Raw genomic sequence first — 18,164 nt, forward strand, 5'->3', positions numbered from 1 at the left:
CTTGTTACATTTACCCCGTTTGCTCTTTTAAACCACTTTTTAGGTTTTTAATTTTTTTCCATAGTATTTTTATGTGCCGTGGGGCCGTTAAAAAATGACCTGCGGGCCGCACTTTGGACACCCCTGATTTAGATGTCATGTTTGGGATGGAAAAAAAACACAAAATATGCAATATTTTCACCCAATCAAATTTTTAACAGAATATTTGAGATTATATAATAATTGGAGCCAGAAAAGGGTCAAAAACTCATAACATCATTGATTTTAATTCATTATTTTTTATGCAATGACACTTAAAAACAAAACACACTGATCCAAAAGGGTCCTACTCATTAAAGTGTTGAAAAATAAATTATATATATTTTTTTACTGTTTACTTTTAACACAATGGTCTCGAGATCAACTTCAGATCTATTTGTCAATTATACGTTTTTTTTTGTTTATGTTTTTTGTTTGTTCGTTTTAGGCCATTCTTTAAAAAAAACAGCTTAGTTTTTTATATGGCAAACACAAAATATCCAATATTTGCCTCAAAAAATATCTCAAAGTGGAATATTTAATGTGACCTAATTGGAGCCTTGATTAGGTCAATAATTTATTAGAGTAAACATTGCAACATTTTCTTGTTACATTTCACCCGTTTTGCTCTTTTATACCACTTTTTAGGTTTTTAATTTTTTTCCATAGTATTTGTAAATTGTGCCGTGGGGCCGTTAAAAAATGGCCCCCGGGCCGCACTTTGGACACCCCTGATTTAGATGTCATGTTTCGGATGGAAAAAAAACACAAAATATGCAATATTTTCACCCAATAAAATTTTTAAGTAGAATATTTGAGATTATATAATAATTGGAGCCGGAAAAAGGTCAAAAACTCATAACATCATTGATTTTATTTCATTATTTTTTATGCAATGACACTTAAAAACAAAACACACTGATCCAAAAGGGTCCTACTCATTAAAGTGTTGAAAAATAAATTATATATATTTTTTTCTGTTTACTTTTAACACAATGGTCTGGAGATCAACTTCAGATCTATCCGTCAATTATAAGTTTTTTTTTTGTTTATGTTTTTTGTTTGTTTGTTTTAGGACATTCTTAAAAAAAAAAAAAAAACAGCTCAGTTTTTTATATGGCAAACACAAAATATCCAACATTTGCCTCAAAAAATGTCTTAAAGTGGAATATTTAATGTGACCTAATTGGAGCCTTGATTAGGTCAATAATTTATTAGAGTAAACATTGCAACATTTTCTTGTTACATTTACCCCGTTTGCTCTTTTAAACCACTTTTTAGGTTTTTAATTTTTTTCCATAGTATTTTTATGTGCCGTGGGGCCGTTAAAAAATGACCTGCGGGCCGCACTTTGGACACCCCTGATTTAGATGTCATGTTTCGGATGGAAAAAAAACACAAAATATGCAATATTTTCCCCCAATAAAATTTTTAACAGAATATTTGAGATTATATAATAACTGGAGCCGGAAAAAGGTCAAAAACTCATAACATCATTGATTTTAATTCATTATTTTTTATGCAATGACACTTAAAAACAAAACACACTGATCCAAAAGGGTCCTACTCATTAAAGTGTTGAAAAATAAATTATTTATATATTTTTTTCTGTTTACTTTAACACAATGTTCTGGAGATCAACTTCAGATCTATCCTTCAATTATAAGGTTTTTTTTTGTTTATGTTTTTTGTTTGTTCGTTTTAGGCCATTCTTTAAAAAAAAACAAAAAAACAGCTCAGTTTTTTATATGGCAAACACAAAATATCCAACATTTGCCCCAAAAAATATCTCAAAGTGGAATATTTAATGTGACCTAATTGGAGCCTTGATTAGGTCAATAATTTATTAGAGTAAACATTGCAACATTTTCTTGTTACATTTCACCCGTTTTGCTCTTTTATACCACTTTTTAGGTTTTAATTTTTTTCCATAATATTTTTATGTGCCGTGAGGCCGTTAAAAAAAATGACCTGCGGGCCGCAAATGGCCCCTGAGGCCGCACTTTTGGACGCCCCTGATTTAGATGTCATGTTTCGGATGGAAAAAAGGAAGAAAGAAAGCATTCACGAGTTAATGAGCAGACATTCCCCTCCCTTGTGATATTGGACATGTTTGTTTACATGTTAACTGGAGCTACTTAGGAGTCTTTACTGTCGCTCGCCCCAGGTTCCTCTCAGCCTCGGAGGAAGCGCTTATGTCTCCTCAAGTGTTGCTGACTGATGCCTTTCACCAAATATGTGACCCCCCCCCCCCTGCTACTGTGCAGCCTGCAGCATCAAGTTGCACGCCATCCACTGCACTCAATAAGAAATCCAATATTCTCGAGCTTGTTAAAAGAACATCTCCTGGTTTTTATAGAGCGCTTGATCTTTAATTGGCTTAGCATGAGGAACTAAAGGTGGAGATTTCGTGGTTCACGGCGCTCTCTGCTGGTGGAAGTTATCACTGCGTGTATTATTTTTAAGAGGACGAGGTCTACTTTACCTGCCATGCTGGTTAGACCCTTGAGCTGGAAGGAGGGCTTGTTCTGGGCCGCGGGGGTCTTGAATGCCGGGGGGGCCACGACGTTGCCGTTCCGAGGGGGCGTGGCTTTGGAATAGGATTTGTCCGCAGGCGAGGCGTGCACGGCGGGAGAGGTTTTATCCACGGCGTTGCTGGCAAATAAACACACACTCGGAATAAACAAGGTTGTACTCGGTTTGAAGACTTTTTAACCTTTCATTGTGCAGTTTTTGGTCACACTGCAAAAAGTCAGTGTTCAAAAACAAGAAAAAAATATATAAAAATGAGTGGTATTTTACTTAAATTAAGCAAAATGATCTGCCAATAGAACACGAAAATTTGGCTTGTCAAGACTTTCTAAACAAGAAAAAATAGTAAAACACCTTAAAGTAAGTATATTCTCACTAATAAGTGCACTTTTCTTGGTAGAAAAAAAAAAATAACCTTTTTTGTCAATGATGAGGTGGCGACTTGTCCAGGGTGTACCCCGCCTTCCGCCCGATTGTGGCTGAGATAGGCGCCAGCGCCCCCCGCGTCCCCGAAAGGGAATAAGCGGTAGTAAATGGATGGATGGATGTTGAAAAATATTCTTATATAAGTAAATGCTAGTGCCATTATCTTGACGATATGCGGATAGGCAATTATACCATCCGCAACCGCATCACCAAAGTCGTCATCCACCCGCCGTCCACCCGAACCAACATTTTATCAGAAACGCATCCGCCCGCTGAAATACATCAGAGGTTGGTCACCTTTACCACTCACAGAGCTGTCTAAACCCGTTTCACAGAGTAACGATGACAATTGGAGCCGCGGACAAGGATATGGGCGTGCTGTGAAGTCATTGCCTTAGACACCTTCAAAAACATGGACACACCGATTGTTAGTTTGGCAACATGTTGTGTGCGACTTCAGAAATTACATGTACAAGATTGAAAGGCATACTGGGTGACACAAAGTACACTAATGGTTGTGATATAAACAATTTTAACACTCTTAGTAATTTTCGCCACGCTGTGAAGCCACACCAAACAAGATTGACAAACACATTTCGGGAGAACATCCTCACAGTAACACAACATAAACGCAACACAACAAATACCCAGAATCCTTTGTATCCGTGACAAATCCTGAATATATTTTAGGCGGTATAGCTCGGTTGGTAGAGTGGCCGTGCCGGCAACTTGAGGATTGCAGGTTCGGTTCCCACTTGTGCCGTCCTAGTTACTGCCGTTGTGTCCTTGGGCAAGACACTTTACCCACCTGCTCCCAGTGCCACCCACACTGGTTTAAATGTAACTTGTTACTCCCAGTGTCACTATGTAAAAGCGCTTTGAGTCACTAGAGAAAAGCGCTATATAAATATAATTCACTTCACTTCACACCCCCGCGCCCCCAACCCCGCCCACCTTACAGACGCACGGGGTGGGTGGGGGGGTGTATAAAATAGGAAGTGTCATGGATACAAAGGATTCTGGCGTAGTGGGTAGAGCGGCCGTGCCAGAAACCTGAGGGTTGCAGGTTCGCTTCCCACCTAATGACATCCAAAAAATCACTGCCGTTGTGTCCTTGGGCAGGACACTTCGCCCTTGGCCAAATTCCTACTGAAATTGCATTTTCCAGGTCTTTGAAAAATATCCATATATTGTATTGGTTTTGAAGGTGAAAACTCCCAAAATGGCCCCAGCGTTTTGATTTGTCGGTCTGTGTCTCTCTCTTTGGAAAGAGTTTGGGCACCCCTGTTGGGCGGTTTAGCTCGGTTGGTGAAGTGGCCGTGCCAGCAACTTGAGGGTTGCGGGTTCGATTCCCGCTAGTCACTGCCGTTGTGTCCTTGGGCAAGACACTTTACCCACCTGCTCCCAGTGCCACCCACACTGGTTTAAATGTAACTTAGATATTGGGTTTCACTATGTAAAGCGCTTTGAGTCACTAGAGAAAAAGCGCTATATAAATATAATTCACTTCACTTCACTTTGCCCCCGGTGTCGCTCACACTGGTGAATGAATGATGAATGAATGATTGGTGGTGGTCGGAGGGGCCGTAGGCGCAAACTGGCAGCCACGCTTCCGTCAGTCTACCCCAGGGCAGCTGTGGCTACTGATGTAGCTTACCACCACCAGGTGTGAATGAATGATGGGTTCCCACTTCTCTGTGAGCGCTTTGAGTATCTAACAATTATTATTATTATTGTTGTGTTGCGTTTATGTTGTGATACTGTGAGGATGTCCTCCCGAAATGTGTTTGCCAATCTTGTTTGGTGTGGCTTCACAGCGTGGCGCATATTACTAAGAGTGTTAAAATTGTTTGTATCACAACCATTAGTGTACTCTGTGTCACCCAGTATGCCTCGCAGTCGTGTGCGTGTTGCCGCGGAAGCCACACACAACATGTTGTTGGACTGACAAGCAAATCGTAGATGTTGTAGAGGGCGACAAAGTCAATGACTTCATAGCACGCCCTAATACTTATTATCTGGGTGACTGCCGGCAGTCATTCTAGAGAATAATAACGTCTCCTATTGTCTTCCTCGCTTAATGACACGGGTATTAAATGGCTCTTTAGATGGCAAAGGATACCGATTCCAGAACCATGTTTATCAAATATTTCCGGATGGTTCAACCGCCACCCGCCCGAATCTAATTAAAATCTATTTTTTCGTCATGTCACCCGCCCGACCCACGGTTTATCCGCGGACTCCGCGAATGAGACCGCAAACCGCGCATCTCTACTGGCGACGCTCGATGTCCTCATCAAACCGCCGCAAGCGGAGCATAACAACAACACATGTGTTGTTGCCGGTGCTATAGCCTGACTAAAAAGCTCACTCGCTCGGTGACTGACTAACGACACCATGTCCATGGGTTGGGAATATTTTGTGTGTCCGACGGATAAAAAAATTGGCAATTTGCAACGACTGCAAAAAGTTGTTTAGGCGAGGAGGAACCAAGACGTCTTCCTTTAGTAATTTGATCCCCCACCTCTTCGAGAATCATAAGGAGATACACGATGAATACAAGCGGAAGATGGATGAACACGGAAAAAAAGTAGAACCACGCAGTTGTCGCTTAAAGACTCCGTAAAAGAAAAAACTAAAATACAACAAAAAACAGTGACTAATTAAAATCTATTTTTTCGGCATGTCACCCGCCCGACCCCGCGGAAAAACTCTCTAGCGCTCGGCATCATTATTTTTTTTTTCATGCTTGAAGTAAGAAATTATTACTTTCAAAAAAGTAGTTTTATATTTGTGAGTGTTGAAAACACAGCTTTGCAACACTTGATATTCTAGTTTCAAGCATGTTTTACTCAATATAGGTCACAACATCTCAGCAACAAGCCTGAAATTTCTTACTGCGATCATTTAGGACCATCCATCCATCCATTTTCTACCGCTTATTCCCTTTTGGGGTCACGGGGGGCGCAGGCGCCTATCTCAGCTACAATCGGGCGTAAGGAGGGGTACACCCTGGACAAGTCGCCACCTCATCGCAGGGCCAACACAGATAGACGGACAAAATTCACACTCACATTAACACACTATGGCCAATTTAGTGTTGCCATCCATCCATTTTCTACCGCTTATTCCCTTTTGGGGTGGCGGGGGGCGCTGGCGCCTATCTCAGCTACAATCGGGCGGAAGGCGGGGTACACCCTGGACAAGTCTCCACCTCATCGCAGGGCCAACACAGATAGACAGACAACATTCACACTCACATTCACACACTAGGGCCAATTTAGTGTTGCCAATCAACCTATATTCTGTCTCTGTTTAATTCCTTGCTTCTTGTCTTGTTTAATAGATGTCATCAGTGTTTGAACCTGACCAAATGGGTTACACTTGTATAGCGCTTTTCTACCTTCAAGGTATTCAAAGCACCCTGGACAAGTCGCCACCTCATCGCAGGGCCAACACAGATAGACAGACAACATTCACACTCACATTCACACACTAGGGCCAATTTAGTGTTGCCAATCAACCTATCCCCAGGTGCATGTCTTTGGAAGTGGGAGGAAGCCGGAGTACCCGGAGGGAACCCACGCATTCACGGGGAGGACATGCAAACTCCACACAGACAGATCCCGTGCCTGGATTTGAACCCAGGACTGCAGGACCTTCGTATTGTGAGGCAGACGCACTAACCCCTCTGCCACCGTGAAGCCCTCACAATAAGCAGATAAGGGGAACAAAAAAAAGACGAGGGCAGTGGGATTCAGATGTTATTAGACTAATTTACTAGAATAATTCTGGAAAATCCCTTACACAATAAGCAGATACGGGATTTTCCAGAATTATTCTAGTAAATTAGTCTAAAAACATCTGAATCGCTCCCACTGCCCTCGTCTTCTCCTTTTTATTTTCCCGTGTCCTTCACTCTCACTTTCCTCATCCACAAAATCATAAAATCTGCTAAGTGAGAAGAATTGTCTTATCAGACGGAAAATAAGCAAATATTACCCTAATTTGGGATAGTTCATCTTACTTAGATTTCAGGTTTTGCAGTGCACATATCACGCTAGTTTTTTTTTAGCAATACTGTCAAATTGTGTGTTTTTACCCACAAGAGTGGATTATCAATCAATCAATCAATGTTTACTTATATAGCCCTAAATCACTAGTGTCTCAAAGGGCTGCACAAACCACCACGACATCCTCGGTACGCCCACATAAGGGCAAGGAAAACTCACACCCAGTGGGACGTCGGTGACAATGATGACTATGAGAACCTTGGAGAGGAGGAAAGCAATGGATGTCGAGCGGGTCTAACATGATACTGTGAAAGTTCAATCCATATTGGATCCAACACAGTCGCGAGAGTCCAGTCCAAAGCGGATCCAACACAGCAGCGAGATTCCCGTTCACAGCGGAGCCAGCAGGAAACCATCCCAAGCGGAGGCAGATCAGCAGCAGGATTAAAGCAATAAGACGTCATTTCGGGGGAAAAGGCAACAGGAGAGTGGAGGGGAAAAAAAGATATTTATTGAGAGGACAGATGCAATACAGTGTGGTTAGTACAGAAAACGGATAATACATAGGAAAGCAAAGAACGTAGTTACAGAAAAAAAGAGCATCACACATACTGGAAGTACAACCGTACATCAAAATAATACAAACCCCGTTTCCATATGAGTTGGGAGATTGTGTTAGATGTAAATATAAACGGAATACAATGATTTGCAACAGCGTGCTGTTGTAACACGTGCTGAATGTGGCTTGGCATTGTCTTGCTCAAATAAGCAGGGGCGTCCATGGAAAAAGACGGCAGCATATGTTGTTCCAAAACCTGTATGTACCTTTCAGCATTAATGGTGCCTTCACAGATGTGTAAGTTACCCATGCCTTGGGCACTAATGCACCCCCATACCATCACAGATGCTGGCTTTTCAACTTTGCGCCTATAACAATCCGGATGGTTCGCCTCCCCTTTGGTCCGGATGACACGATGTCGAATATTTCCAAAAACAATTTGAAATGTGGACTCGTCAGACTACAGAACACTTTCCCACTTTGCATCAGTCCATCTTAGATGATCTCGTGTTTACTTTTGTCAACTCTAAGTCTGGAAAAACCCAACAAATGAATGCCAAAAAACTATATATATATATATATATATATATATGTATATATATATATATATATATATATATATATATATACATATATATATATATATATATATATATATATATATATATATAGGTGTGGGAAAAATCACAAGACTACTTCATCTCTACAGAACTGTTTCATGAGGGCTTCCCTCAATCATCAGGAGATTTTAATGGAAGCATTCACATACAATGGTTTATATAGGGCACAGAGTGGGTGGGTACAGGCAGGCGTAGGGTGTGGTGATTGGCTCATGTGTTACCTAGGAGGTGTTTCCGTCTGTGGCGGCATGTTGAAATGATTTCACTGCGCTTGTTGAGGGATGACAGGTCTGGATGATATATAATAAACAGTTTCTCTTTTAAGCATAGGTTGCATCTTTTATTACCACTGTTGTAAGGTGTGCTGGATGCAAGAATTTGCCATGTTATTGAATATTCGACATTATTGTCTTTGAGGTTCCAAATGTCTTTGCTGAGTTCTGTAGAATTCTGCAAAGTCTGGTTTCTAAAGGAGGCCTTGTGATTATTCCATCTGGTTTTGAACGCTCCTTCGGTTAATCCTACGTACGTGTCGGATGTGTTAATGTCCTTGCGTGTTACCTTTGCTTGGTAAACGACTGATGTCTGTAAGCACCCTCCGTTGAGAGGGCAATCAGGTTTCTTGCGACAGTTACATTCCTCATATATGTATATATATACACACACACACACACACACACATATATATATATATATAGATAAATCGGTAGGTAGATTGATGGATAAGATTAATCGGCTGACAGTTTGAGGGCACCATTTGTCTTTTTTTACAAAAAAGTGTTGTCTTATATCCAGATCAATGCAGTAAAAAAACAACAAAATCTGGCGGCCTACACATTTAGCACCTTTGCAGAAACTCCGTGATGCCAATCCCTGAGCTTGTTGTACTTGTGTTGTACAACTTCCGGGTCCAACTTGTTCTCCCTGATCCGCCACACGACACAACGACACACACGTACAAGACAAAAGGAGACACACATTGGCAGGTGAAGAGAAGAAAAGTCAGGGACAGCAGGAAATGATGATGATGTCATCAAGAGCAGCAAAAAACAGCATAAAAACACAAATCAATTTTTTTTTTTTTTTTTTTTATCCTCTACACTACTTACTTCTTTCCATTGTTGTCGGGACCTTCCTCTGCAAAAATGAAGAAAGGAGAAAAGCATACGTTCAAGTCAAACTGATGAATTGCAACAGAGCTGCAGTTTTAAAACCCGGAGGGCACTTCCTGCTCCAATCTAAAACTGTTTCCAGCTGCACGGAACCTCCAACATACATCATGTGACCTAATCCTTGGCTTCTAAATGACACTACTGCTTGTCAACAAGGTTAAAGGCCTACTGAAAGCCACTACTACCCACCACGCAGTCTGAGAGTTTATATAGCAATGATGAAATATTAACATTGCAACACATGCCAATTGTTTACTAAATTGCAATTTTAAATTTTCCGCGGAGTTTCTTGTTGAAAACATCGCAGAATGATGACGTGTGTTTGTGACGTTATTGGTTGGAGCGGACATAATAGCCCAGCACCACACACGGCTAAAAGTCGTCTCTTTTCATCGCATAATTACCCAGTATTTTGGACATCCGTGTTGCTGAATCTTTTGCAATTCGTTCAATTAATAATGGAGACGTCAAAGAAGAATGCTGCTGGTGGAAAGCGGTGGATTGCAGCTGCCTTTAGCAACCGAAACGCAGCCGGTGTTTTTTTGTTTGTTGTGAAGCTTTAACACAGGGCGGTCAAGCGAACATGTCTCTCTACGTCAGATGGGGAAATTGTCGGCTCTTACCGGAGACTTCAGTGGATTATGGGACCGTCTCCTGTGGCTGTCAAAAAGGCATCTGTGATCTTGGCTCCTCATCGGCTTCTCTCTGAGACACTGGCGTTCACCGCGGCCATCCGACTTTCAGGTATGACTTTACTCATCTAATCTCACTAAAATACTATTAACACAATAAGCCGATAAGGGTTTTTCCAGAATTATCCTGGTAAATGTGTCTGAGAAACTGATCAGGCGAGCCGGTTCTACAATGGGAATGAAACTGGACTCACTGGTGACGGTGGCAGAGAAGAGGACTGTTGACAAACTAGTGAGCATCCTGGATGATGCCAGTCACCCTCTGCTTAGCGTTATCAGTAGCCGGAGGAGCCTGTTCAGTTCTAGACTGCTTCATACCAAGTGCAGGACTAATAGACTCAAAAACTCTTTCGTCCCACACGCCATTAGACTGTACAACTCCTCTCTGGGGCGGGGGGTACTAGGATGACAGGGGATGCAAAACAATAACAGTGCAATACGTTTTCATAACATGGTCACTACTGCCTACTTTGTCTTGTTATATTCTTATTTTACTGCTATATTTTTATTCCCATTGTTGCTTTTTAGTTTTTATTCGTATTGTAATATTTCTCTATTTTGTTTCCATTTAAACCCCCATTTTTTACTTTTATTTAAATTGATCTCAACTCAGTACACTGCTGCTGGAATTTTAATTTTCCTGAAGGAACTCTCCTGAAGGAATCAATAAAGTACTATCTATCTATCTATCTATCTCATTACATCTGAATCGCTACCACTGCCACCGCCCGGAGCACTCGCTTTTTATTTTTTTAGTGCCTCACTCTAACTTTCCTCATCCACAAATCTTTCATCCTCGCTCAAATTAATGGGGAAATTGTTACTTTCTTGGTCTGAATAGCTCTTGCTGATGGAGGCTATGATTATAAACAATGTTCAGATGTGAGGAGCTCCACAACCCGTGACGTCACGCGCACATCGCAAGGCTTTTTTATCAGCGACCAAAGGTTGTGAACTTTATCGTCGATGTTCTCTACTAAATCCGTTCAGCAAAAATATGGCAATATCGCAAAATGAGCAAGTATGACAGATAGAACGGACCTGCTATCCCCGTTTAAATAAGAAAATCTCATTTCAGTAGGCCTTTAAAACAGGCTATATGTTTAAAAAAAAAAACAACATTAAATTGACGAAGTCGGTACACACCATTTTCCGTGCCGGTGAGCTGGGCCAGGATCTTGAAGGAGCGCGACTGAGAGGTCCCGGTTCTCGGTTGCCAGTCCTCCGTGTCCTCCATTAGTCTCTTCTTGCTGGCCTCATTAAGGGCGGCCGCATGAAGCAACTCAAAGTCTTTCCTGCCAATGCAGATTAAAAGTGTGTTACGTCTTAATGTCATATAACTGTTCTAACGTCTTGTTAATAGTAAAATGGTATACACACATTGTAAACATGCGCCATACAATCAAATACACAACATGAGTGTGTCCTAATTGGTGAAGCAGACTGTATAGTGCGGGCTCTTTAGCGCCGCCCTAGTGGCTCTCTGGAGCTTTTTCAGAAATGTATGAAAAATGGGAAAAAGATGAGGAGAAAAAACATAATTTTTGTTCTAATATGGGATCTGTAGGAGGACAAACATAACACCAACCTCCCTAATTGCTATAAAGCACACTGTTTATACTAAACATGCTTCACTGATTCGAGTATTTGGTGAGCGCCGTTTTGTCCTACTAATTTTGGCGGTCCTTGAACTCACCGTAGTTTGTTTACATAACGTAAAAAGTGATACAAAGGAGCAAACGGGTGAAATGTAACAAGAAAATGTTGCAATTTTTACGCCAATAACACAAAGCTGCCATGCAGGCTGTTTCTTTCTTTAAAAAATAATAATGAATCAAAATCAATGTCATTTTGAATTATTGACGTATTCAAGGCTCCAATTACGTCATGTTCTATTTTCCACTTCGAGATATTTTTGAGGGAAAATGTTGCATATTTTGTGTTTGCCATATAAAAAACTGAGCTGTTTTCTTTAAAGAAGGGCCTAAAATGAACAAACAAAAAACATAAACAACAATAAAACTTATAATTGAAGTTGATCTCGAGATTATTGTGTTAAATGTAAACAGTAAAATAAAAGTATAATTTATTTTTTAACACTTTAATAAGTGGGACACTTTTGAATCCCCAATAATTTTCATGTGATTTGTTTTTAAGTGTCATTGCTCCAAAAATAATAATGAATCAAAATCCAAAATTAAGGCTCCAATTATTATATAATCTCAAATATCCCACCTAAAAAAGTTATTGGGTGAAAATATTGCATATTTTGTGTTTTAAAAAAAAAAAAAAATCTGATATTGATCTAGAGATTTAAAACTTGCATAATGTTAAAAATTATAACACTGAATAATGACTTTTTTTTTTTTTTTTTTTGACCAAAACCCTTTGGGGTCCCCGGGAACATAACTGAGTGGATGTTACGGCTCGGACTCCTGCCTAAATGTATATTTTTTTATACAATTATTGTATTGGTTTTTAAAATAAAAATTACGAAAATGGTCCCTGCTTGTTCTGATTTTTCAGTGTGCGGCCTTCAGTGGAAAAAGTTTGGACACCCCTGATGTAAACAAACTAGGGTGAGTTCAAGGAACGCCAAAATGAGTAGGACAAAACGGCGCTCGCCAAATACTCGAATCAGCGAAGCATGTTTAATATAAACAGTGTTAATTAGGGAGGTTTGTGTCATGTTTGTCCTCCTACAGAAACCAAATTAAAACAAAAAATATGTTGTTTTCCCCTCATCATTTCCATTTTTCATATATTTTTGAAAAAGCTCCAGAGAGCCACTAGGGCGGCGCTAAAGAGCCGCGGGTTGCCGACCCCTGGTTTACATGCATAACTTTCTCCGACTCTCTAAGACGTGCTTTATGCCACTTCTTTTTCTGTCTCATTTTGTCCACCAAACTTTTAACGTTGTGCATGAATGCACAAAGGTGAGTTTTGTTGATGTTATTGACTTGTGTGGAGTGTTAATCAGACATATTTGGTCACTGCATGACTGTAAGCTAATCGATGCTAACATGCTATTTAGGCTAGCTATATGTACATATTGCATCATTATGCCTCATTAGTAGCTATATTTGAGCTCATTTAATTTCCTTTAAGTCCTATTAATTCAATTTATATCTCATAACACACTATCTGTATGTAGTATGGCTTTTAATTTTTTGCGGCTCCAGATTTGTTTTTGTATTTTTGGTCCAATATGGCTCTTTCAACATTTTAGGTTGCCGACCCCTCCTGTAGTGTATATTTTCATTCATGTACAAGTTACATTGCCTCACCACAAGATGGTGGTATTGTGCTTAATACAATTGTGCATGCAGGATCTGCACACCTGCACAAAACCTCCTTTACCTTTAAAATGTATACCAAACTTTGGTTTACCACTATTAATTGGTTCCAAGAGTGCCTATGGCAAAGGAATTTCCACAAATTGGGAATTAAAAATTGAATATGTTCATAGTTGGAGCATAAAAAACAGTTTATGGCCTTCCAGATATGTTTTGTTTACGTTATGAGAGCCCTCTAGACATGAATTAACATCCTTTATAAGCTTGACATTATTTCAATCCAATATAGAAGGAATATATACGAGCTCTATTTAGTGGTACCCCAAAGAATCCCTTTATTAAAAGTACAGTGTTTTGTTTTTTTCTTCTAAATTCAAAGAGTGCTACTGTACAAACTGTATTATGTCACAGCGGCCAAAAATATTAAACATACGTGTTAAATAAAACCACTGCCCTGTTTTGAATAAATACTTGGGCCTACTACGCTACTGTATTTTCATGTTGGTCATTCTGGTGGTGCTGGGAGAGTCAAGTGTTTTCCGAGGTGGTACTTGGTGAAAAAAGTTAGCCAACACATACACATACACAGACCAGGGTATACCATGGAAGTTTACAGAGAGTAGTCAGTATACAGTGAGTATGCACCTCAACTTAATGCAGTTTGGACAGTTTTAATCAAAAATAATATGTATCATGTGGGTGATTGATGAGCTTTCTGGGGTTCTTTTTTCTCTTTATTTGATGTATTTATTAATAATGTAATTACTTTTACTTTTTATTATATACTGTGTGTGTATATATATATATATATATATATATATATAGATATATATATATATATATATATATACATACATACAACGATACATACACATACACAGTATATATACATATATACAGTATAAATATACATATATATACACAGTATAAATATGTGTGTGTAAATATATATACACACATACACACAGTGTACATATATACTATGTATATACATATATATATACTGTATTTACATATATACAAATATACATGTATATATACACAATATAAATATGTATATATATAAATATATATATATACATACACACACTCTACATATATACTACGTATATATATATATACACATATGTGTATAGGTATATATACTGTATATATATGTATATATATATAGTATATATATATATTCAGTTTATTTATACATATGTATATACAGTATATATACTGCGTATATATACATATATGTATATATAATATATATGTACATATATACACACATATATATACATATTTATATACACATTAGTCTAATTATTCTATACATACAAATACGTGTATACACACACATATATATACATACTTATATACACATAAGTCTATATATACACATATATATGTATACATACACGTCTATATGTGTATATATATATATATTTGCATGTGTGTGTGTGTGTGTATATATATATATACATATATATATATATATATATATATATATATATATATATATATAGTATATACACACACTTATACACATATATATATTTGTGTATATATAAGTGTATGTATATATCCATCCATCCATTTCTACCACTTATTCCCTTTTGGGGTCACGGGGGGCGCTGGCGCCTATCTCAGCTACAATCGGGCGGAAGGCGGGGTACACCCTTGACAAGTCGCCACCTCATCGCAGGGCCAACACAGATAGACAGACAACATTCACATATATACATATATATATATATATATATACATATATATATATATATATATATATATACATATATATATATATATATACACACACACACACAGTTTTTTATTTTATGGTGAGAAAAGTTTGAGAAGCACTGCAATATAGTAATGCTGACAGAGGCTGAGCCAATCAGTGGCCACGACACTTAAAGCACCATCTGAATGGTTTGCTTCACTTTCGCATTGAGTCCTTTTTACGATTGGAAATGCTTCAACTGGGCCAAAAGTACATGTTATATAGATGGAGGGAAGTGGCAAACTTTGAAGTGTGATGTGGCACGAGATGACTCCAGCTCACTTTGGACTGATTTCGACAGATTTATGTTTATTACTGTTTCCTTGCAGTCGTGCAGAACTGCAACGCCTCTCCGGCGCTGGTGCGGTTCTAAAGGGGACGCGGTCTTCGATGCAGGATCTCATGACATTACTTGCTGACATGCACACAGCTAAACACGTCAAGGCGACCCGAGAGGCTGCACTTTTTGATCCCTGTTTGATTCCGAAATAATCAAAGCCGTGACAGGTCTGGCTGTCCCCAACAGAAGCAGTGATTGTGTGAGTGCTGAATCAACAACACGCTAAGAGAAACAGAAGGACCTGGTGCGGGTGTGACGCCACGCCTGACTGCACTGCGTCTACACTACATACTATACAGGAAGTGCACTTCACCCCTCACATGTCAGCAAGCCTTTTTTAGGGGCGCAGTGCTGTACTTTGTGTAAGAGTTTAGTTGTACTATCCGCCAAAAAAGACTTGACCCATATCCTTTAGTGCAGGGGTGCCCACACTTTTTCTGCAGGCGAGCTACTTTTCAATTGACCAACTCGAGGGGATCTACCTCATTTATATATATCATTTATATTTATTTATTTATGAAAGAGACATTTTTGTAAACAAGTTAAATGTGTTTAATGATAATACAAGTATGTGTAACACATATAGATGTCTTTCTTTCACGAAGACAAGAATATAAGTTGGTGTATTACCTGATTCTGATGACTTGCATTGATTGGAATCAGACAGTAATGATGATAACGCCCACATTTTCAAATGGAGTAGAAAAAAAGTTGTCCTTTCGGTACAATACCACATGAAAGTGGTTGTTTTTTGGCATCTAATTCATCCAGCTTCCATACACTTTACGAGAAAAACATTGGCGGCAAATTCCGTAGCTTGCTTGATTGACATTCACGGCACCCGAGGGTCTTGTGAGATGACGCTGGCTGCTGCCAGTTCATTATTATGAAAAAATGACAGAGAGGAAGGCGAGAAACACTTTTTATTTCAACAGACTTTCGCGCCGTCCCTTCCGTCAAAACTCTAAAGGCCGACTGCACATTTCCTATCTTCACAATAAAAGCCCTGCTTCATGCTGCCTGCGCTAACAAAATAAGAGTCTCGGAAAACTGGCGTGCACAAGTGATGTGCACGCCAGCTTTCTGAGGGATCGCTTGTGCACGCCAGTTTTCCGACACTCTGTATTTAGTTAGCGCAGGCAGCATGAAGCAGGGCTTTTATTGTGAAGATAGGAAATGTGCAGTCGGCCTTTAGAGTTTTGACGGAAGGTACGGCGCGAGAGTCTGTTGAAATAAAAAGTGTTTCTCTCCTTCCTCTCGGTCATATTTTCATAATAATGATCTTGCAGCAGCCAGCGTCATCTCACAAGACCCTCCGGTACCGTGAATGTCATTTAAGTGACGTCTTGGTGAAGATTGATGATCACTCATTTTTAGGTCTATTTTTTTTTAAAAGCCTGGCTGGAGATCGACTGACACACCCCCCGCGGTCGACTGGTAGCTCGCGATCGACGTAATGGGCACCCCTGCTTTAGTGTCTAAAATAGGGGGCACCAAGTAGCCCGTAAGAACCAGATGAGTCGCCCGCTGGCTTGTTCTAAAAATAGCTCAAATAGCAGCACTTACCAGTGAGCGGCCTCTATTTTTTTAGGGTTTTTTTATTTACTAGCAAGCTGGTTTCGCTTTGCTTGACATTTTTAATTGTAAGAGAGACAAAACTCAAATAGAATTTGAAAATCCAAGAAAATATTTTAAAGACTTGGTCTTCACTTGTTTAAATAATTTTTTTTTTTTTACTTTGCTTCTTATAACTTTCTGAAAAACAATTTTAGAGAGAAAAAACAACCTTAAAATTATTTTAGGATTTTCAAACACATATACCTTTTTATCTTTTAAATTCCTTCCTCTTCTTTCCTGACAATTTAAATCATTTTTCAAGTATTTTTTTATTTTTATTGTAAAGACTAATAAATACATTTTAATTGAATTATTCTACTACTACTCAGTGGCCTAGTGGTTAGAGTGTCCGCCCTGAGATCGGTAGGTTGTGTGTTCAAATCCAAACACTAAAACTGGGACCCATTACCTCCCTGCTTGGCACTCAGCATTAAGGGTTGGAATTGGGGATAAAATCACCATAAATGATTCCCGGGCGCGGCACCGCTGCTGCTCACTGCTCCCCTCACCTCCCAGGGGTTGAAAAAGGGAGATGGGTCAAATGCAGAGATAATTTCGCCACATCTAGTGTATGTGAGACAATCATTGGTACTTTAATTAACTTTAACTTCATTTTAGCTTCTGTGTTTTCGACAAAGAATATTTGTGAAATATTTCTTCAAACTTATTATGATTAAAATTCAGAAAAATGATTCGGGCAAATCTAGAAAATCTGTAGAATCAAATTTAAATCTTATTTCAAAGTCTTTTGAATTTCTTTTAAAAAAATTTGTTCTGGAAAATCTAGAAGAAATAATGATTTGTCTTTGTTAGAAATACAGCTTGGTCCAATTTGTTATATTTTCTAACAAAGTGCAGATTGGATTTTAACCTATTTAAAACATGTCATCAAAATTCTAAAAATAATCTTTTAGAAATTACAAATGATGTTCCATAAATTATTTTTTGAATTTTTTCAAAAATGTTCGAAATTGAAGATAAACTGTTTCAAAATTAATTTTTAATTTTTTTCGTGTTTTGAATGCTAAAAACATTATGACATACCGCCTTAAAAAAAACATAATGGAATTTAACATTTTTCAATGAACAATAAAACACTGAATATTGACAA

At 38.8% G+C, this 18,164-nt stretch overlaps 1 protein-coding gene across 3 annotated transcripts in view; it reads right to left on the reverse strand.

Moving 5' to 3' along the window:
- pdlim5b (PDZ and LIM domain 5b) overlaps positions 1-18,164 on the reverse strand; it is a 201,158-nt gene that overhangs the window by 29,991 nt on the left and 153,003 nt on the right. For all 3 annotated transcript variants that reach the window (XM_061875712.1, XM_061875714.1, XM_061875713.1), the window contains exons 6-8: positions 11,179-11,327; positions 9,278-9,305; positions 2,504-2,673 (exon numbers count right to left, since the gene is read on the reverse strand). In XM_061875712.1, coding sequence (XP_061731696.1) covers positions 2,504-2,673; positions 9,278-9,305; positions 11,179-11,327 — 347 coding nt within the window. The remainder of the gene's footprint in view (positions 1-2,503; positions 2,674-9,277; positions 9,306-11,178; positions 11,328-18,164) is intronic.

This window comes from Nerophis ophidion, linkage group LG17, assembly GCF_033978795.1.
Source record: "Nerophis ophidion isolate RoL-2023_Sa linkage group LG17, RoL_Noph_v1.0, whole genome shotgun sequence".
In the NCBI taxonomy this organism is placed as follows: Eukaryota; Metazoa; Chordata; class Actinopteri; order Syngnathiformes; family Syngnathidae; genus Nerophis; species Nerophis ophidion.